The sequence below is a fragment of the Aphelocoma coerulescens genome, chromosome 13 (assembly GCF_041296385.1).
Source record: "Aphelocoma coerulescens isolate FSJ_1873_10779 chromosome 13, UR_Acoe_1.0, whole genome shotgun sequence".
In the NCBI taxonomy this organism is placed as follows: domain Eukaryota; kingdom Metazoa; phylum Chordata; class Aves; order Passeriformes; family Corvidae; genus Aphelocoma; species Aphelocoma coerulescens.
Window position 1 is genome coordinate 11,681,054 of NC_091027.1, and position 21,886 is coordinate 11,702,939.

General features: G+C 39.0%; 1 protein-coding gene across 2 annotated transcripts in view; it reads right to left on the bottom strand.

The window, feature by feature from the left end:
* Positions 1-21,886, bottom strand: part of ATP10B (ATPase phospholipid transporting 10B (putative)) — a 61,257-nt gene that overhangs the window by 28,254 nt on the left and 11,117 nt on the right. For both annotated transcript variants that reach the window (XM_069029264.1, XM_069029263.1), the window contains exons 2-9: positions 20,627-20,831; positions 17,095-17,180; positions 13,676-13,782; positions 10,311-10,442; positions 6,179-6,306; positions 4,836-5,088; positions 3,722-3,957; positions 203-382 (exon numbers count right to left, since the gene is read on the bottom strand). In XM_069029264.1, coding sequence (XP_068885365.1) covers positions 203-382; positions 3,722-3,957; positions 4,836-5,088; positions 6,179-6,306; positions 10,311-10,442; positions 13,676-13,782; positions 17,095-17,180; positions 20,627-20,831 — 1,327 coding nt within the window. The remainder of the gene's footprint in view (positions 1-202; positions 383-3,721; positions 3,958-4,835; positions 5,089-6,178; positions 6,307-10,310; positions 10,443-13,675; positions 13,783-17,094; positions 17,181-20,626; positions 20,832-21,886) is intronic.

Genomic DNA, 21,886 nt, shown 5'->3' on the forward strand with positions numbered 1-21,886 from the left:
TCACCACAGCTATTCATCAAACATAAAAAGACAAGCTAGAAAGTGATACACAAGCAGGGAAGTAGTAGATACTGCAGAAAAGGTAAAGGAACTAGAGGAGAACTCCCAAACAAGCTATGTTTCACCATTTCAGTTTTCGATGGACACTGCTCTATGTTGTTAAATGGAAGCATGATCAATTTTCCTCATGTATTTAGATTACCCTTTGTCTTGGCTCAGTAGCTGTGGAGACCAGGACTGTATTGCAAATGGCAAGGGCAAGAAAAAAGTCAGTAAAGGATGTGGAAGTCCTTGTATGTATAAAAGGAGAAAGACTTTCAGTCTCGAGGGCAGCTTCTCTCACTCGCCTCAGCAGCCTGCAATCGGGAGTCACATCCTTTTCCTGGAAGAGAAATTACTTAGTGAGAATTATTTTAATTTACCCTTGTCCTCAAGGAACAACTAGTGACTTCACAGACTTCTAGAAAATGTCCTTTGTACTTAACATCTATGGAAAAAAGGTATCTTTCAAAAAGCTGCATAACAAGATAATTAGAAGGAAATGCATCTTCCAAAGGAAGATGATCTCAGAATTTTATTTCTTTTGAGATCTACTAAAAATCCTTAGCATCTATGCTGCATCCCTTAACTTTGAAACTGCTGACTCCTCAATTAAAGGAGATGACTATATACTTGGGATCTCCCAGTTCAGTGTGGAAGCTGATAGTTATTTCAACAGAGAATATTTTGTGTTTATGGTTTAGTTACAGCAGTATCAATTTTAGTTTCCAGAGTAGTTTCATTTTGCTCCCAGAAAGAGACGTACTCCCAAACTTTTCTTCTCCAGTTTCTGCAATAAATAAATAAATAAATACATACATATTTACTTGTTCCTGAAATGTTTCTGTAATTTTAGTAGCTCACTCTTTCTAATCAAACCTAAATTTGCAAGCCAAACTACTTAACAGTGTCACTTCCCTACAATTAAATTTGATGTAGAGCTATGGGAATATTACTTTTCATGGAAATTTCATGTTAGTGAAATCTGGTTTGGAATAAATTCGGGGCCATATTTAACAACAACTTCCAAATTTAAAAGACCTCTTCCCATGAGCCAACAGTTTTGCACACCTTCTTTAAGGAACTGCCGAAGTTATTTAGCTGCTTTCTAGTTCATCTCAGCTATTACCCTCACCTCATTCAATCTGGCACAGTTTTCCCAAGTTCCGTAATCATGGAACAGAAGTCACCCAAGCACCTTTTTGGCTGCACTGCGCTGAGCTGAGTATGTTACATTCTATCTCTTGCTTGCTAAAGTGACAAGCAGTTCTTCCTAATAATTGCAAATAAATCTACTGCTCATTTTGCAGTATTTCATTTGCAGGATTTCAACTGAAATCCAAAGCTGGAACAAGGCTTTGCACTTTCCCTGCTGCGGAAAGCTCTGATTCTTCTGGCTTAGTGTTTTAATGCTTCTTTACTTCACATACAAAGACATGTTTGCAGTATTGATGGAGTCTTTTCTCTAACAAACTATTACATGCTGAGGATAAGCCTGCTTTTTTTGTTATCTTCTCCGGTCTCCTAAAAAGAATCAGATGCTGAAAAGTTAAAGCTGCCTATTTTAAGAAACTATTTCACAATATTGCACTGCAGCAGTTCTGTTGGTAATGGGACTGTGCCAGTACTATGCTTTGTACATAGAACAAACCCAAATAGCTTAACAGGACAATTCCAATGAATAATACCTATGTGCAGATAAAACTATCCAAACAGTTATGTTGGGAATTCTATTAAATTTGGAACATGAAGGATTAGAATTTTACCAACACTTTGCACAGTTTTTCATCCAATTTCTTCATGCATTGCTGCAATTAGAATGAACACCACAAACACCAAATTATTACATATGTATCTCAGTCTCTCCTATCTGTCATCATCCCACTCAATTTCTTTTTCACCTATATCCTTAATGTCTGCTGCAAGTTCTTGTCAAAAAGGACAGTGGCATTTCATTTCAGCAGCAACTTTCTGAACTCAAAAGTTTCCTCTGGAAATTGAAAATTATCAGTCTAATTGAAGCCTCCGAGACAGGTTTTAAAAACAAAACTAAACAAAACAAATCAGAATTTATCAGAAAAATTTTTTTCATCTTCTTCTTCACATTAAGTGAAAACAGCGCTGACCTGAATTTTCAGCCTGAACATATATTAAAAACCCCACCCAAGCAAAAAAGAAAACTGAATAAAACAGCACTAACAATGGTGATCACTTAAATTTACATTTAAAATGTTAACAATTTTGTTAGTGAAACTGTTGATATAAAATGTCTAGTGCCATTCAGTTTTAAGGTTTCCTCATTAATTTTATAGCATTTCTTCTACTTGATGGCATGAAAACCTGACGACCATAGGACAATGGAAATCTTTATTAAATGCTTCTAATAGCAAGGCACTACTTATTTGAACTATTAAATATAGAAGGAAATGTACTGTCACTCTCTTAATTCATAAGAACACCTAAAGGTAGAGGAGTAAATGTTAATTCTCTATCATGTTCTATTGTTGAAAGATGGATTTTTCTTTCAAACCTCTGTCTGCTGACATACAGACAGGCTTACAACACACTGTATACCAGGGGTACTCAGGATGCTGCAGATTTGTAGCAGAGTAAAAAGGCATCAGACAAGGTGATGTAAGTTCCAAAGGGCAGGAACCACAGAGACACGAAAAAATTTATCATCTCCATTTTATTAATAGGGAATTGGCTCAGCTGGCAAAAAAGGTTACTACTATGTCATGTAAAGGACATCATACAGGGCGGGCTCTGTGCAATATCTAAATGGCTCCATTTTTACTACATCTTCACAAGTGTCATGGGGGTTAAACAATTTATCCAGATAGAATGACACCTATGATCAACTAAGGCTGGTTATTTCCATGAAAGCAGCTGAATCTTCTACAAAAGAGGTATTTGATACTAGTTCCTCAGATATTGCTTTACAGTGAATTAAAAAAAAAAGGTTATTTCTAGAAGAAAAAGAAAATACCTGGCAGAGAAAAATAAAATTGGAAAATACACTGATAAAGAAATTTGCAAGAAATTTCTTTATCACCTTTCAATAGTCATTACCTACAAGAAGTTCTCAGAAGTCATGACTCGTGTTTTCAATAATCCACTGAGATGTTCTCAGCAACTCATGAGGTTTGGGTTGGAAAACGCTAGGATAGCAACTGACAGAACACCCACATTCCAAGAAAAGTAGGAGTGTTGAGTAGAATCTACTACATGACAGTGGAATTGAATGAGGTAAGTAGGATCTTATAACAATTGCAGCAAAAAAAGTTCTGAGAATGCTGCATTTATTAGACTTTTTTTTTTAAATGAAGATTTGTACGTATATTCAAGACCTTTAATTTTAATTGGAATTCTAATTTTGAAAGTGTATGACCTTCTCTTAGTGTTCACAAAAGCATTGTCTAAAATGTCTGTTAAAACACTTTCAAGAAGAGCAGAACAGTCTGACTTTAATTAGGCTGTGTGTGAATTTGGGAAGTTTCAGACCTAAATTGCAACAGATTCTGAACCCCCTTGACTGTGGCCTGCATGCTCCAATCGAGGACTGTGATTTTTTTGTCTCCCCCTTCCCTCTCTTAGCTCTGAAAAGGCTTGGATTTCTCCAACACGAAATGCAATAGAAGGGATAACTTAAAAGGTGTTAGCTCAGTCTGTTGGTACTCACAATGGTGCTGCTGAAAGCCACTTGAGACTGGTTGCTGTCACGTCGACCAACTGACCTGTTCCTTGTGTGCCCTTGAAAATGTGTCCGGGCGCTCTGGCACCTCCTCAAAGTTCTCATGGTATTATGCTTATAAGTGGCTGGTTTCTCAAGATTCATGGGAGGAAGAGTGAAATGTTGAAGTTTTGCAAAGTCCTCATCATCTAAATCCAACTCTTTGTGTGTTTTCAGGCGCCTGGCTGTGAAAGAAAAATGCAACCTTACCTCATTTCCATTGTTTAGGAGGAATTCCTTGATCAGTTAAAAAACCTGAAACAAACTAAACTAAAGCCAAAACGTTTCAGCACCAGAAAAATTTCACTGTCCACTGCAGTTTCTGGCAACTGCTACTGTTATTATTGCAAGAAAATGTGTTTTCAAAGTGATCAGTCACTTTTATGGGCTTCTCTAAATGTTTTGTCTCTTCAGCTGCTTTTTGCTTTTGGAATAGGAGAGTGAAATATGGTAATTCACAAATTTGCTAATATTTTCTGTCACAGAACACAAACATCTCTTTGGCAGCTGCTTGTCATCTTAACAGGATCCTTTCCACTACATAGAGCATGAAAGTAATGATGAAGAAGGGGCCTGAGTCAACCCCCTGAATTCAGAACACCAATTGCCAAGATCCTTCAGATCTGGACTGCAGCCAGGATCCACTTTCAGGAAAAGGGTGCCTGTATTTTTCATACCACACAGAAGTGTATGGTAATTACTTTTGGCTCACTGAGTTTAAATACTAACTAATATCAGTTTGTGAGCTTATAAAGGTTGTCCGGTGTTTACTTAGAAATGAAAGAGAAAATGTTCTTTACGTGTGCTCTAGTGGGTACTGAATGCAGGGTAAATCCTGCATTCAGGTGCCTGCAGAAGGATCTGGAAAACCTTTCCCATATGACTTCTGAATCATTTAAAATGCCTTCACTTTTGTGAATCTCTGTATCAGCAATCACTCACAAAATAGTGACTAATCCACAAAGGTCTACATTCAATCAGAGGGCTCAGTAGGTTTAATATTTAAATTAATAACATTTAATTGCTCAGACAAAAAAAGCAAGTATAAAAAAGTGTCTCTCACCATTTTCCTGATGGGAAAACTCAATTCCATCAACAGTACAGCGTCGGAATACCATTTTGTTTTCTGTTAGTGTCCCAGTTTTGTCTGAGAAGATATACTGGATTTGTCCGAGGTCTTCAGTAATAGCGAGGGCACGGCACTGGATGGGCAAATCTGCTTCTTCATCATATAGGTCAATGTCATTGTGAATTAAGAAGACTTGGACCAATTTGACCAACTCAATTGACACATAAAGAGAAATGGGGATTAAAATCTGAAAGAGAGTTTAAATTCTCAGTGAGCAGTGAGAAAAATTTTGCTGCTTTCTACTAGCAGTGTCCTGGCACAGGCATACTAATGATTTCCAAAGAAACGGTTCTTCCTAGAGACATATTACAGTACTGATGAATAATAACTCAGGGAAGAAAAAAAATCCTGCACACAATAGCAATGGAGAAACAGGGATAATAAGTGGCAAACTTAAGACAAAACTCCTAGAGTACCAAATTCAAAGATGGGTCTTTTCCGAGGATGCCCTTACAAAACACATTTTCTGGACATAGGATCATGCTTGTTCTTACCCTTTTGAAACTCTGAAAGGATGGACTAGAACAGACTAACTGAGTGTAGAAAAGTTTCACAAACCATTACTTTGCACACAAGATTTCCCACCCACGAGCTTCTTTGCCCTGAAATAATAATGATTTCTTTAGATGCACAAATATTCTGTTTCAGTAATGAAGTATAAGCCCCAAGGAATCCCTGAGCATCTCTGAAAGTTTTATTCAGATTTTGTTCATATTAAAGAAATTCTGTCTATGTAAATGTCAGCAGTGACATCAAGAAATCTGAAAAGTAAATGTAATTTTTTTCCTCACCCAATAAAATATTCTTTCCCAATTAGACTTAATCACACTCATATATATACAAGTATCCTACTTCCAATTTAGCTTCTTTCCTAGACTAGATGAACCATACCTAGTTATTATTTCCCACTGACAAACTGGAAATTTTTGTTTCACTGTTTTTCTGAGATGTTAAGTGGCATCCTTAGTTTGGAATTCTGGATATAGGCAGAAAAAAAAAGCTGACATTTGGATGTAAACATCCTCTTTATTGCATCTGCTAGATATTCTGAGTTAAAGATATTATACATTTGTTTCCTATTTATAGCCTTGTGCAGTTTCAATAGCAAGAAAAAAAATCTGCAGTTAGAAAGAAAAAAAAAATAAACTTTTTCACACTTGGATGCTTTGAAACACTCCTAGCAAAGCTATTAGTTGATATTGATTGTTCATTAGTGATTATACTCAATTTTGAGTAGCTTCTTCCTTGGAGGTAACAGAGAGGTTTTTTTCTTTTACCTGCAACAGGATTATCATTGTCAGGAACATGTAGAAACCAGCAAGAACTGGAGACACAAAATTGCCATTCCCATCTGGGACATCATAAGGTGGGTGCTCCCAAAAGTTTCCTGTCCAAATGCCATGCGCTGTAGGAATGAGATACGAGATTGAAATCGGCTGAGCAGTGAAGCAAGTGACAAAGCTTCTGAAATGTGCAGATATGGACTGCTCTGGTAATAAAACAGAGAGAGCATTTCCAAAACAATGCTCCCCAAGCAATGCTGCAAATATTTTGGAGAATGCAAAGCACCTGCAGATCTGTGTAGCACATGCACATAATTGATATGCTAGTGAGAAATAAATATTCAGGGATGTTTTAATTCATCTCTGCTTCAGCAGGTGTTCTCTATGGCTCTTAACTCTGCACAGATCTTTTCTCATTCTATGTTTCCCTGCTGGAAGACTCCATCTCTATCACCTACCCATAAAAATCCTCAGTGCTGAAGACTGTCTTTCCTATCACAGAAATAAAACTTAGAACCTTTGTATATAGGCAAACTAAAATATTTCTTATTCTCCCTGGCCATTCTTGATTTCCATCTGTCTTTGTTAAGAGTTGACAAACCCCCTAAATTCAGTCTGGGCAACTCATCTTTGCATTCCTTCAATTAAATCATATCCCAAACTGCTTCTTCCTCTGTGTTTTAAACACCAGTAGATATTATTGCACTGTTACAACAAAGCCCCTGTTCCAGGACTTAACAACATCCCATCACAATTGTTTTACCACTTTCCATACTGTCCTTATTGAAAGAAACTTTTCTCAACGTTATTAAATTTACAGCATCAGAAACTTCCTACAGAGCTAAGGCAACAACTTGGTTCCCCTCGTTGCATCATTTGTCCAGATGCCAAAAACCTCTATCAGTCCACATCACATATCCAGCTCCAATAAAACTTTCATTAGCACCAGTGAACCTAGCAGTTATTTTGCAGCATATGCCTATTAAAATGCTGCCAAAAATATTGAAATTATTTTGGCAATGGTCTCTGGCTGCTTCAGACCACAGTCACATCTGAATAAGGAGAAATCTGCTCTACAAGCCACTTCTTACCCCAATTTATCACAGTGTGCAAAAACAGTCCTGATAACTGATCCACCAGTGATACTTCTTCCTCGAACCCTACATTCAGACAAGGCTGCAAAGCATGAAGTCATGGTAAAGCCTCTGGACGTTTTGGTTGGATGAAAGCTAATGGACTTTTTACTGTTCTACATGTTTCACTTGATTTTTTTTTAACCTGAGCAGATAAATTATTTTTTAAATGCTGATTTTTTCATCTGAGAATTCTTTAAACCTTAAATTGAAGCATTTTATTACTCAAGGGCCCCTACACACCAGACAAATACAAGTCTCTAAATCCACATGACAGCAGACAGGGAACAAGGAAAATAAAATCTCTCCCTCACACAGAGCTCAGTTGTCAAACTGAAATCCCCTTACGGTGCCAAAAAGGCCCACTGCAATATGAAGCAGTAAAATGAAAGAAGTGATTAAGTCAGTTCAATTGTTTATTTGTTTTGGATGGCCTTTACTTCTCATGGTATTACACGGATGACTGACTGGTATGCCACATAGCATACCTCCAGGGCAGGCACAGGAAAACTTGATTTGACTGTCGTTAAATCAGAGCAGTAGCACTAAGCAAGTTATCACTAAAACAAAACAAATTAAAAGAAAAATGGACTCATGGGAGCTCCTGTTTTCTCTTTAAAGCATTGCCCCATGTAAAAGTCAGTGGAGTTAAAATTTGGTCCTTTGCTCAGAATTATGAGATTCTATCAATTCTGGCCTGCCTGGGACAGATTATAATAAGAGCTAGAAGGCAAGCAGCACACACAGCAAAGATGATCTTTTTGTGATTAGCAATCCAGTAAACTCCAGTCAGTTAACACCAGTTACTAAATTCACGTGTTCACCTGCAAGGACCCCAGAAAAAAGCAGGCTATTCCAACATAAGCAATTATTCCATCTCACAGCCTGATGTAAAGGGGCTGTGAGAAGGAAGGAAGCCATGGAGGATGTAAACTGAATGAATTAGTTATGAGCAGCTAGGTTCTAAATTGTGTGTCTCTGTCTAATATCACTCCCAAACATATTAGAGGAAGACGCTACTGAAATGAAAGTAAAGCAAAATAATTTTACTTTTTCTCTTATGCACAAGGAACAAACACCCCCTCAGGAAGTGCTCAGGAAGAAAGGAAGATCTCAGCTGGCAAATATCGATTCCTACAATGTAATCACAGAACAGCTTTCTCTTGCTTTACATTTATTATACCATGGTGGGGATGAATCTTATCTGAAACATTTATAGCCATGAGTGGGTTTTCTTCATCTGAATTGCTCAGATCTGCCATTTTAACTCATCCATTGGAAACAACAAGGATGGTCTAAAGACACCAAGAGCATTCTGCTTTAGATTTCACTCGTGTCTACAAGATTGATTTTAATCACTGTGGCTCCCTCTCTCTCATGGCTGGGGCATTTGGAAGAGATAACTCAGGCCAGATTAATAGCCCAGCAAGGGGTCAGAGAGCCCAGCAAGGGCTCCAGGCACCTCCAGGCAACTGAGAGTCTGAGCCCTAGCCCCGAGTGTACATCTTTGTATGAGAGCAGATGTGGAAAGAGATAAAAGAAAATAAACATCAGTTACCAAAAGACATGGTTCTTTTGTCTATAAAAGTCCTCATGAATTATCACAGAGGCAGAAGTCTCTTACACACTCCTTGGGAACATGTGAGAAGGTTTCTTCCAGAAGTCTGGACATAGGTTCCGTGGTTACTTTTCCGGAAATTGAGGGAAAGGATTTCGATGTGTGCCCCTTCAACAATTTGGTGGTAAGAAACAATGGATCCTAACTTATACTATTTCTTAGCTAGCTGTAAATTTCATGGTACCTTTAACCCCACGTGTATACTACTAGTATTCCCATTTGTCTTATTCCTGTGTAGTAATAGTCTGTTTTAAGTCTGACATCTGTTAGTTTTGTGTCTATTAATAAATAATTCATTCTATAATAGACTGAATTAGTCATTATTAAAGAACTTGCAAATGAGAGTGGGTCTTGGGGTGCTGACCACCTCAATAATGCGACTGCCTGCTGCCAGAGGCCTGGACAAAAGGCAGTGACTTATTTAAACCCACATAATTCATTGTTGGGGTTTTAGGAGCTCTCCTGGTGTTTTTTTTTTTCTGTTAAAGAAATTTTCTCTATACATGTTGCTAGGGCAACAAATGGCTGAATACTTAAAAACAAAGGAGCTGGCTACTCTTTTGTTTCACCTGAGTGTGTGGGCAGTCGGTCTCTGGCATTTGGACAGAGAGGGAGGCTGCTTTCTTCAGCTGCTTTTCCTTCTGCTGGAGAAGTCCCAGGATCCCAAAGCCCACCTTCCCTGCCGCGCTGGGAGCCGGGCTGTGGCTGCCCTGCCCGCCGTTGCTTTGAGCCTTCGCTACGTTGTAGCCGTGCTCACCCTGCCTGCCCAGACCTCCGGGGGGTTCCCCGTTTGGATACATCGCATCTGCCACCCGGGATTTGTGTTCGTCCCTGCCGTTCCAGCCTGCTGTTCCAGCCTGCCGGACGCCGGGATCAGCTGCCCAGGGGTTTGTGAAGCTTTTTGTTCCATCCCTTCCTGGGATCCCAGGCCACCAGTGCTGCGTGCTCCCTGAGCTCACTCCAGAGCGCCCCCTGCAGCTGCGGGGAAACCATCACACCTGCCCTGCTCACCGGGAGCCGCCAGCGCCCCTGCTGGCTGCGAGCAGAACTGCACCCAAGGGGAAAGGGCCCGACAGCCGAGAAGGCTGGGACTGGGTTTGTGATTGTTTGTTGTTACTGCCATAGTTACTGTTGTTTGTTTGACTGGTTAAACACATATAGACATATAATAGTAAAGAACTGTTATTCCTATTTTCCACATCTTTGCCTAAAAGATCCTTGATTTCAAAATTGTAATAACTAGAGGGAAGGAGGGTTGCATCTGCCATTCCAAGGGGGGATCCTGCCTTCCTTAGCAGACACCTGTCTTTCAAACCAAGACATTCATTCATAACAATCACCATTTAGAGGAAAGATTTTTGTCAGTGCTTCATACCTATAGCTCCAACAAGGCACATCACAAATAAGAGTCCCACACATAAGAAAATATCCATATTCATCCGTCGCTCTATTCTGCTGCGCTTATAACGAGGACCGCTGTTATTTAGCATGGCCTTTGTTTCATGACCTTGAAAACACAAATGAATATCATCACGTTTATGTAATATTTTGTATTTTGGTTTGGTTTTTAAAAAGTATTTAAAAGCCACTAGATACGTTTTGTATATGAAAGAAAATTCAACAAGTCAGTGGAAAAACGCTAATATTAAGCTTTTCACTATTTGGTTGTAAAGTACTGACAAAACTGACGAGAAATAAAAGAATCCCCAATCCTTAAACTTAGTGAATTAGAATTGAACTGCTGTACCTCTAATGGAAAAAGAGATGTGCTGTAAAAAGTCAAGAAAAAGAAATTACTTTTTCAATTATATTAATATTATCTAAACTGTGGCTCCACAACTGGGATATTGGGACATCATCTGTTGCTGTATTAAATGGTATCTTTCACGTTTATTTCTACAGCCCTTTTCCCTGAAAATACAGACACTGCAGACTTGTATTTAGTTTTTGTATGTACGTGCATGATGTGTGTGACAAGGACTGTTTTCCAAGACAACTTTTAGCTTTCTCTAGGGAAGTGATTTAACCCAAAATCTGGAAGTTAGGTGCAGTTCAATCACACCCGCTGGATTCATTCCAGGTTTACATCAAAGGTTGTTAATTAAGAACAGAACTACAGGGAAAATTACTCTACAGCCTGGTGTTCAGGACATTCACTCAAGAGCTGGGGCTCCTTGTTTACTATTCCAATGAATATGTAATTATTTACACAACCTGGAGCTGTGTCAGTGGGACCAGTTTATACTACCAGTGCCCCTGCCTTTCCAACTCAACATGTAAGTACAAACTCACTCATTCCACTTAGGCAGGTATTCAGTGTACAGCTTGTGAAGCAGGAGATGTATGTTCACTCCCATATAGGCAGAACTGAGGACAAACCCTAAGCCTTCCCTTTGGTGAACAAATTCTCTAACCACTGAAGTGCACTGAAGGGGACAGGACTGCTGCTTGCATTTCTGTTCCTCCAGCAGCTGTGTGAATCTTGTTCCTCACTTTTCTTTTGTGTCAGGCAGAATGGAATGCTTTGTGTTGAAAAAAAAAACAAGACAAAGCCCTCTAATCCCTCCCAGAAAATGCTCAAGGAAGTGCTGATGAATTTATTTCAGGAAGAAATCGTTAAGAGCTTCTTTCCAAATATCAGTTCTACCATTCCTTTCCACTTTAGGTTACCGTTAGGAAAAGGATACTTCTGTAACACAGTTATCATCTTGTAAGGAACAGAAAATCAGAAATATGAGGATTAAACTGCTTTGTTCTCCTCTAATCCTCATACCTTCCTATGCCGTGAAACACAGCACCTCACCTACCACCCCAATGGTACCTTGTCTCTCTATTTCTGGATGCTGATGGGCTCATCTAAAACTTCTTTCTGGTACTTTAGTATTTGAAAAGCATGTAATTCTTACTGCTGTCCCAACCACAATGAGAAAACTACATTGGCTGTCACTCTGTAATGAGATTTTTGTGCTTTAATGCTGTTGCTTTGTGTAGAACAATTTGGGTAGCCATGAAAAGTGTAACAATCCTTGGGTCAGGTAAGAACTGCACAGACCAAGCAATCTCACTAAGTGATGCCTGTACTCCTCACAAAGGCTTCCATTGGAAAGAAAGTTTGAGGAGTAATAGAGTTACAAAAATGGAAAGTGTGCCATCTTATTATGTGACTGATCTTGATTGTTCAGAAATGGTCACAGACCATGATTAAAAGCCAGAGTATAATCAATGTCAAAGAACCCTAGAAATGAAGGTGATACTGACTGAAGCCAGTCTAATTTTAGGAAAAAAAGAATAAACTTTCATGCTGACATTAACAATAAGAACTCAGGTGGAAATTGATTTGAAGACTTACTCATATGAAAACCACCATGTCTTGGGAATAACTTTAAAACTCCAACCTTTGCTACTGGCAGCTTAAGCAACATAAACGAAGATCCACATTATGATCTCTGCTGGTGGTGAAGGGAACATACTGAGAAATCTGAGCTAAACAGAAGAAAATTAGGAACTGCAACAGGAGAAGGGAAGGTAAATTACTCCTATTATATTGGGAATGATCCCTACTGAGATTTTTATATAGTAGCTACTTTGGAAAAAAAAGGTTGCTGAGTTTGGCTCTGGCTCTCCTCCTCTGTCTGGTGGGCACCACCCTTGCATGTCGTGTTAAGAGAGACACACAATGAAAGACCTACAAAGGCAAAGCTACCTTGGTAAGATATGGGAGCTACAGACATTTAGAGTTCAGTGTAGTAGTAAAATAAACAAGTCTGTTTTCAGGTAAATTGTTCTGGGCTGTGGAGATGAATCTCAGCTAAATGACTCTTGTAAAGATTTGACTTCTCTTTTCTCTTAGGTGGCTCAACCCTGAACCCCTTGCTGCTGATCAGACATAAAACAGTTAATATAACTCTTTTGGAAAGATAATAATAGCTAATGGGATTAATTGTTGTGTTTGAATTGACTTTTATTTAATCTACAAATAAGAAGGTAGCTGATATACTCTATCAGACACAGAAGAGGTCACAGCTGCAAAGGCAATGATAAATCATGCTCACTAAGTAAAAGCAGTGGTAACACTCCAAAGGTAAAAGATGCTGAGGAACAGATGAACTGACCCACTGCTGAACCTGGCACTGCTGCATTTGATCTGGGCATCAACACCATCTTTCTTTGTCCATGTGTGTCCTGCATGAAATTCACGGTTGCACAGACACACTCTGTCTATGTCAGTACAAACCTGTGCTGCTGCTTGCCTCTTCTGTCACCTCCAGCTGCTGCCTCACTGCCTCCTGCGTGCTGACACTGGCACAGATTGAATGGATGAATTAAATCCACAGATGACTGGGTTTTTTTTCTAATTAGTTCTTCAGCAGCTCCAGTTTCTACCCTGAGGAGCCAGTGAGACCTCTCTTAGGGGAGCTGTGTAGATTTTATGACAGATGGAATTACTAGTATAGACAGAGCTGAGGGTTAAATACACCTTAGCAATTTTTTACTTCTCTGGATATTTTTATAAGATATTTGACATGCACAAGGATACAGTCACTTGCCAAAGACCCAGTGCAAGACTTGCTGGCTTTGGAGATGAATGAGTTACTTAAAAAAAAGTTATGTATTTTTTTTTGTGCACTACTAGTTTTTAAAACAAATATCAAATTACGTTACAATATTAGACTATACTTATTTCTTTAGGGATATTTACAGGGAAATTCTCAGTTAACCTAAATAAAAAGTATGTCTTACCTGCATATATAACAATTCCTACTGCAGCCTCAGTATTTCTGATGGTACATCCACGAAGCAAGAGGTTTTCAATGTTAAAACCTACCCGTTCATGGTTTGGTTTCTCCCTAGAAGAAATAAAATCAAATAGAGCAATTAATTTTTCTGTTCTAATGGAGTGTTAAACAAAAATTTTTTCTGCTTGTCTGTTTCAAGCTGAAATCAAGCAACTTTGAAGGCCCTATTTTGCTTTTATTTCCCTCAGTTTCAAGGAAGACTCCAGCAAAAAGTTACAGAGAAGTCTAAGTCTTTCTTCTAAAGACCACGTGCACAGTGTGTGTCATGATGCCAATACAAAGCAAGTTTGGCTTTCACTTGGAAAACTTACCTGGCAGATTCAGTATCTTATGAAAGAAAACGAGTAATTCTGCAACTTCTTACAGACAAATTTTTTTTAGAAAGATGAGCAGAGGTTCAGACGAATACATCTATACCCTGCAAGAGCCTCTGTCACTCTGTCAGCCACCCAAGGTCTTTGTTAATCTCAGTTCACTCAAGCAGTCTTTAGGCTGAGGAGCTCATCCTCATTCTCATCCTGGATAGAAGACTTTTCATCCTGGCTAAGGATGCCCTATCACTCACCAGATCCTTCTGCTTGCAGAACATACTGATGAAAACCATGAAGTCAGTGCTCCATCAGGCAGGTAATTTGTTACTTGGCTCTGAAAATTAATGGCACACACCTATCCCTACCCCAGCTTTTATTTTACACTGGTAGGTTCCTCCTGAGATCTTTACCAAAGCTGAGAGCTTCCACTTCAGATACTTTGTCTTGTTTTTTTATGTAAACGTCAGGGTGGGAAAAGAGTTTTTTTCCTAGAATAATCATCTCTCTCTACTTTCTATTTGATATTTTGCATTTCATTTACCAGTAAACAGTCACAACTCTCAAATGAAGGGCAAGGCTAGGTGTTATATCAGGGCTAAGTACAGTCCTATGTCTAAGTGCAGCTGCACATGATTACTTGACTTGAACTAGACAAGGGAAAAGTTGCAGGTGCCGACAATCTACAGATGGTGGAATTGTAAAAACATACTGCCAGAAATCTGTTTTTCTTGGAATCTAAATTCAGCCATGGGGAACTCATTTAATAGAAGCCTTCTTGCATCCCCTTGAACAGAATTTTCTGTGATTCAACATGTGAGATGGATGTCACTAAGTTATCTCCTATCATTTTTAGCAGAGAGTAATCCTGACATTTTATAGCAAGGCAGTAGAGCCTTAATAAGTTATTAAGGGTTCTTGGAGAAAAAGGTAGCCTGCTCCAAGTAATTTGTGTTTACAAAATAACTCAAATCTCAGCAGACCAAAGACAAAAACTCCACTAACTCTTAGCAAGTAATTTTCCCCAGAAAATTAGTTCTTCTATCCCTGAAGTGGGAAGAGAAGGGCAGCTAATTCTAAGTGTTCCATCAAGCAGGTGAGATCATAGGCATTCACCAAAGAGATTTCTGTCACAAACTTTCAGTTGAAAGTTGAATATTTTGAAGTCAGTCCTGGGTCCTAAGGGTGTGTATTTGTGTGTGTTTTCTGGTGACATATCTCCTACATTTCTATAATCTCAGTGCTCTTTGCTGTATTACAGCAGGCTAATTGGAAGGATAGCTTCAATTTAGATTATACCCTGAAGCCAACAACCACAGTCAGCAATCAATACAAACTTGACCTCTTTTCCCCTTGTAAGATGTTGCAGCAAAGGAGAAATGGCATTGCTATTAGAGGCACCATTCTTACAGGGCACAACCTCAAAACCAGATTAGACATGGTCCTGTGCTAATGGGAGAGAACTCTTTGGTTTACTCCGTCAGAGATCCAGCCATTTGGCAGCTCTTCCAGATACAACACTCTCACAGTTTCTTGCAGAGTCATTAACTCCTAGTTTATCTATTGGTAAACTTAGCAAAGCTGGGGCATGGATGAGTATTCTGGCACATTCATGCAGTTAAATTATTTGCATAATAATGGGACATGCATTTGGTCTGGGACAGTAGGTATTTTGGACAATTCTCTGCTGTTGTGTGGGAATCAGCATGGACTGATGACCACTCTGAAGAGGGCCTTGGGACAGGCTGCTCTGTATTGGAGGGTAAGAGAATTTTAGGACATGAGCCATGACATAGAAATTTACCTTATAATTCATGGATAGGGTTAAATCTGATGAATTTCCTGTTATGCCTGTGCCAAAATTATTTAATGAAGAAAGACAAAAAAGAAACCCACCCTACTTTTTTATACTAGTCTAATGCATTGGTTCAAAAGTATTTTGGATGCATATTTGCTTTTTCTACCTTCCTAATAGGAAGAAAATCTGGATTGTTTATTAGATCTTGGACACCTGTCCTGGGGTTACTGTATGATACTGTATTCCCTGTCATCTGCCCTTTGCCAGACATGAATCCTATGCCTTTCTGTGTCTTTAAGCTGGGTCCTAGAGAAAGGGAGGGGAAAAAAAAAAGAGCGGCTTTGTGTTCAAGGACACAGATATACATGCCCCTGCATTCCTGGCTGCTGCAGAGCAGAGGAAAGCACCTTCCTGCTTTTCCCAGCTCACAGCTCTCTGCAGCAGGGAAGAGAGTGGCATTCTCTTGTTTTTTAGCTATTTTTTTAGCTAGTTTGTTAGCTAAAGCATGGAGCCCTGGGACTTTAGTTTCTTCTTCTTCTCTTCTGGACTGTTCAGCAACACCAGAACATCATCCGGGAGACCCTACACACCAGCCTGGAGGGGCCCACGCTGAACCCCAGCTCCGGAGAGGAGAAAGCCACACCCACAAATGACTCTGAAATCTACCCATGTTCTCTCCATGGTGAGAGGTTTTATTATTTAGCAATTTTTTTTCCTGTGCCTGAGTGCACTTTACTTGTTAAATAAATAGTTTTTTTCACTTTTCCTAGGAGGAATTTCTTCCCGAACCTGGTGGGGGAGGGATGGCTGTAACCTGCCTTCTATCAGAGGGTGTTCATTTTGGACGTTCTTCCGAATTTTGTCTCAAACCAGGACAGCACCTTTTCCCCGTGGCTGTAAATGTGAAGAAACTAGAGCCATGCAGCTGGATACCTTTAAACAATTAGAAGGATTTATCTAAAATCTAGCTTAGTCTAACTATCAGGTCAAAAGTAAATGAGCTTATGTCTAAGTTTTGAAGAGAGCTGGAGCTTCGTGAAAATAATTTGTATGAAACAACTGCAAATACAATGCCAAGCCTTGGTTCTACCTTGCCATGAAATAGAGTCCAAGTCTACATCTTATGTTGACTTCTGAATCTGGGAATAGATAATAGTGACCATCAATTTCCTCAAAATATGTTCCTTCCATCCAATTCCTCCAAGAGTAATATCAAAGTACAGATCCAAAAGGTATTTATGGATAACAAGTACTTACATGTAACCTTTGAATTTATTGAGATCATTGTTTGGCATTTCAAAGATGATGGTGTTTTGGAAAAATTGGGGTTCAAACACAGTATCCTGCAAGAGAAAACACAGTGAGATTGACAAATCCAATAAGTACTTGAAATGCTAAACACTAAGAGAAGCTTAATTTAGACCACCAGGGCGTGGAGCACTTGCCCTAGAAGGAGAGACAAAGTCATTTTTGCTCATTCAGCCTGAAGCAAAGCTTCAGAAGGGCTGAGTATTTTCCCCTCTTGGAATAACAACTGGCTGGAAGTGTTCAAGGCCAGGCTGGGCAGGGCTCTGGGCAACCTGATCTAGTGGAAGGTGTTTCTGCCTATGGCTGGGGGTTAGAACAAAATGAATTTTAAGGCTCCTTCCAACCCAAACCATTCTGGGATTCTATGATTCTATGAAATGTTCAGATTACTTAGAAAAACAGTAGTCAACCAAGAGCAAGCTCAAATGTAAAGAATTTCAGGACTTAGCAGGATTTTTGATTATGCTAGAAGACTTATGTTACTGGCCAGGATGGTATAATCGTAAAGAGGCCACACATTTGAATGAATGTATCATAATCAAATAAAATGAAAAGCAAGACTAAGCATAAAACCCCCACCACCCAACACTAAAATGAACGAACAAATCCAGAAGGGGGTAGGCAGAAGAATAAGCTCACACTGCTGGGAGAGACAAAATGAGACAAAGCTTTTCAGGCTAATGGCTCACTCATACACAGTTTGGAGTTGAGCATGATTTTACTTGAGTTCCCCAGTGTTCAGGGAAATGGCTTGGGGCTTGGACTACCTGAAGCAGTCCAGAAAGCAGTCAGCATGAGAGGTACTTGACTGCCATAAGTGGTGATTTAGTCTTAACTGGAAAATACACAGAACTTTGATTTTTGATTAAGAAAATGTAATAAAAATGGGATGTGAGAAATGTGAAAGATGATAATTATTGCTGTGCCACAGAATTTTTAAAAGAACTGAAGCTCACTTAATACAAAATCCTCTGTTAGGAAAGCTGGAAATAAAGTCTGCTGCTGGGCCTCCCTACCTTTTTCTACAGCAAGCACTGTGCTTTAATGTTTACATTATTTTCTCTCTCTTGTTCTTTTTTTTGGTAAACGATACATATATTCTTTTTTTTTTATACTATATACATATACATAAGTACAAAAAAGTAGAGCATAGATAAAAAATTGTTGGAGGAAATATACAAGCTTCAGGAATATAAGGGCATTTTGTATACCTTCTGATCCTTGTGGCTGAGTATTTTTAGAATGTCTGTTAAGAGAGAATTTTCACCTCTGCTGAATCTTGTTCAACTCAGTGAACCTAACAGAAAAATCAGTTCATACTTGGTTTTGCTAGAAGTATTTGTACGACAGGAGAACAGGAAGATACAAAAGTCACCTGGAATGTTCATTGCTAAGAAAGAAAAGTAGTAGGCTTCTAGATAGACAGGGGTATGGAAGAATGATTCTTCTCTCTAATTTTTTCTCTTTTGATGACAAGAATTTTATGTTTGAAAATCCAAATTAAAAATGTCATAAAAGGAAAAAAATAATAATCCTTTCTCTGTCTTTTACAGATAGTTGTATTCAATATTCCTAAGCAGAATCAGAGAATGGTTTGGGTCGGAAGGGACCTTAAAGGTCATCTTGTTACAATCCCTCCTATGGGCAGGGACACCTTCCACTAGACCAGGTTGTTCCAAGCTCCATTTAACCAGGCCTTAGACACGTCCAGGAATGGGGCCCCCAAAACTTCTCTGGGCAACCTGCATCAGGGCTTCACCCCCCTCAAAGGGAAGAATTTCTTCCTAATATCTCATCTAAACCTACTCTCTGTCAGTTTGAAACCATTCCCCCTTGTCCTGTCCCTCCATGCTCTTGTAAATAGTCGCTCTCCACCTTTCTTGCATCATAAACTGAAGAACTAGCCTCAGTTCATATGTATTTCCTCCCTGTTTAAAGAGTCACTTTATAGACAGACATATCTGAGGGGGTTTTATGCAGTTCATGAATCACGGGACTAAGCAAAGCTCAAAGAACAAGGAAGAATTTGGCACACTAAAACCTGCATGTGTGATATTTCATAAGCTGGGGTTTTTTATCCAATGCACTGTTTACACAAACACACTACAATAACAGGGTGATACAGGTGGCTGTATCAGCTCTGACCTTCCCAAACAGTGGCTCTCACCATGGCCAGAACTGCATTCCACTCTGCTAATATAACAGGAGTTCTTAAGTATGGACACTCCCAGGCATACAGTTTATCTCAATAACAGCTCAAAGTCTAAAGAAAATTACCATGAATAGGCAGTCTGGGGCATAATTTAGCACGTGGGTATTTTCTGATGTGAAGGAAGACTTCCTCATATTACGAACAACTGAGGCAAAAGTTTGCATTTTGTGTAATGGTAGAGCACCCTGTTCTCCGCTAAAAGCAAAAATAGAAAACCTAACATGTAAAGGAGGACTACATGACAAAAATGCAGCATTTAAAAAAATGTTAAGTAGCCAGTTTACTGTTTTTCTGCTAAATAGCTACATATTAAAAATTTCCGGTGTTTCTCAGGAACAAACCCTCTCCCTAATCATCACTGGAAGGCACTGGAAAAGGCCTGTGCTATGTGCCATAGCATCCACAATATGAGAAAGCCCTTAACTGTCTTTGCAAAGTGATTTCCATTTGAACAATGAGCAAATAACACTGGAGTACAGCACCTGATCCCAACTGGCCATGGAAATGGTGTGCTTTTATTTAATAAGTCTGGTTCCTCCCTGGCAACTGTGTTCCACACACCAGTAACCCCAAAAGTCTTCCTAATGTCACTGGTACTAATTGCTAAATAAATTAATTTAATTCCTAGAATTACCTGTGAGATTTTATTTCCTGTCTGCTGGACTGATTCCAATGAAAGAAATTTTTCCTCCTCACATGCTACCACTCCTTAAACTTGTTCTGGGTTATTTGAAAAACTGCCCTGCTGTGTTTTTAAAGATACTTGAAAATGTAAAAACTCTCCCAAAGTCATATTTTCTACTTTACTTCAGGTTTATCCAACATGGGCCATGTGAATAAAGCACTAAAGTGTAAAAAGGAAATGATACTGTCTATGAAAAAAAAAGGTGATCTTAAGCATTCAAACTGAATCACAAACTGATGTCAAACATATTAACTTAAAAAAAAAAATTAATTTACCTTGAGGTCCTATTAAACTGCTCAATCTACTCCTACACAGGATTCCATTCTTAAAATTTTTCCAACCCCGTGTGCCTTAAGCAGCTCCCAGTTGAGCTACCACATCTCCACCTGCCTATGAAGTGAGTGTGGTGTGTCAGCCACAAAGGAGACAGAATCCATAAGGAAACCCACGGATGCTTTGGCAGGGAACCATGAGCTTTCTTCCAATTCCCATGCAAAAATAAATCCCTCAGTGTAGTGGCTTTGCTGTGGCACAATGGCCACAGCTGGAGAAAATGTGCCCATGGGCTGCATTTTCAGACTCACCTGGCTGCTGAAGCCCATCACAACCTGGCGCTGTTTGAGGTTTGTCTCCCCATCGAGGTTGGCAGTTTCCAAGTGGCAGATCCCGTTCTGATCAGAGGAGTAGAGCAGCAGGATATCTGCTGGGATGATCTCATTACACTGCAGCTGCACAAAGTCCCCCACTTTGACATCTTTCCAGCACTTCTCCACATAAGCATGTTCCTCCCTGTGTATTAAAAACATATCATGGGTGATAAGTGACATTAGGAAGGCAGGACTGCTGAGTTGTGGGGCTTCAAAAAGAGAAAATAGAAGATAGGTGCACATTGATTTTTTTTTAAAGGACACAGCACAGAAGCTAGAAATTAATGATTCAGACACTTCCATAGCACCACTTCACCATATGTCACATTCAAACCAAATCTTTACATGGAATAAAAAATATACAGCAAAAGTTCTCTTTCATTCTAGCACTAGTCCTATAATCTGCACAGCAAAATACAGAAAGCAGTTCAGACTAACAGCAATATTTTCGAGTATCTTATTGAAGAAATTTAAATACTTCACCAAAACCTATTGCTTTTGACCACACGACTCTTTCCCAGATACTTTCCAAGATCAGTATATAGATCCTGAAAGAAGAAAACTGGTACCTCAGCCACACTTGCCTCATGTCTTTCCAGTTTGTAACTCTCAGTAGGTAATTACAAATCTTGAGCTTAATATACAGAAACAACTTCAAAAGGTAAAAGAGCTGACAAATAATCCCTTAGTATTAAGCAAAAAAAATACAACCAGAGCACAAGTTTAATGGAAAAGGTAAAGTGAGAAACAAAGAGCTTCTAAAAAAAAAGAAAAAGTAAAAGAAAAAGACCCTGTGGGATTCAAGGAAAATAAATTACTATTTCATCAACAAACTAAGTTCAGCAGAGTTTTTTCGACTTTACATTTTCAATAATTAATCCTTCAACTGCTCTTAACCATCTAAGCAGACCAAAAACGGCACAATAAACTTTAACATTAGTTAATGGGAAAACTGCACTGGCAACAATTGCTTGGTTCCTCTAACTCCTTGAGAGGAAATTATTTTTTCAATATAAATAATTCAATCATCTTATGCCTTGCTCTGTGAGAGGGAAATGCTCATGATACTTTACCAGATAGACAATAAAAGTCCTTTTAAATGACTCATTCTCATTTCTGGTTAAGTTTTTAATCATCCTCATCTATTGCCTGGAGAATACCATCTTTCACTGAAGTGTTTCTATCATGAGAAGGGGA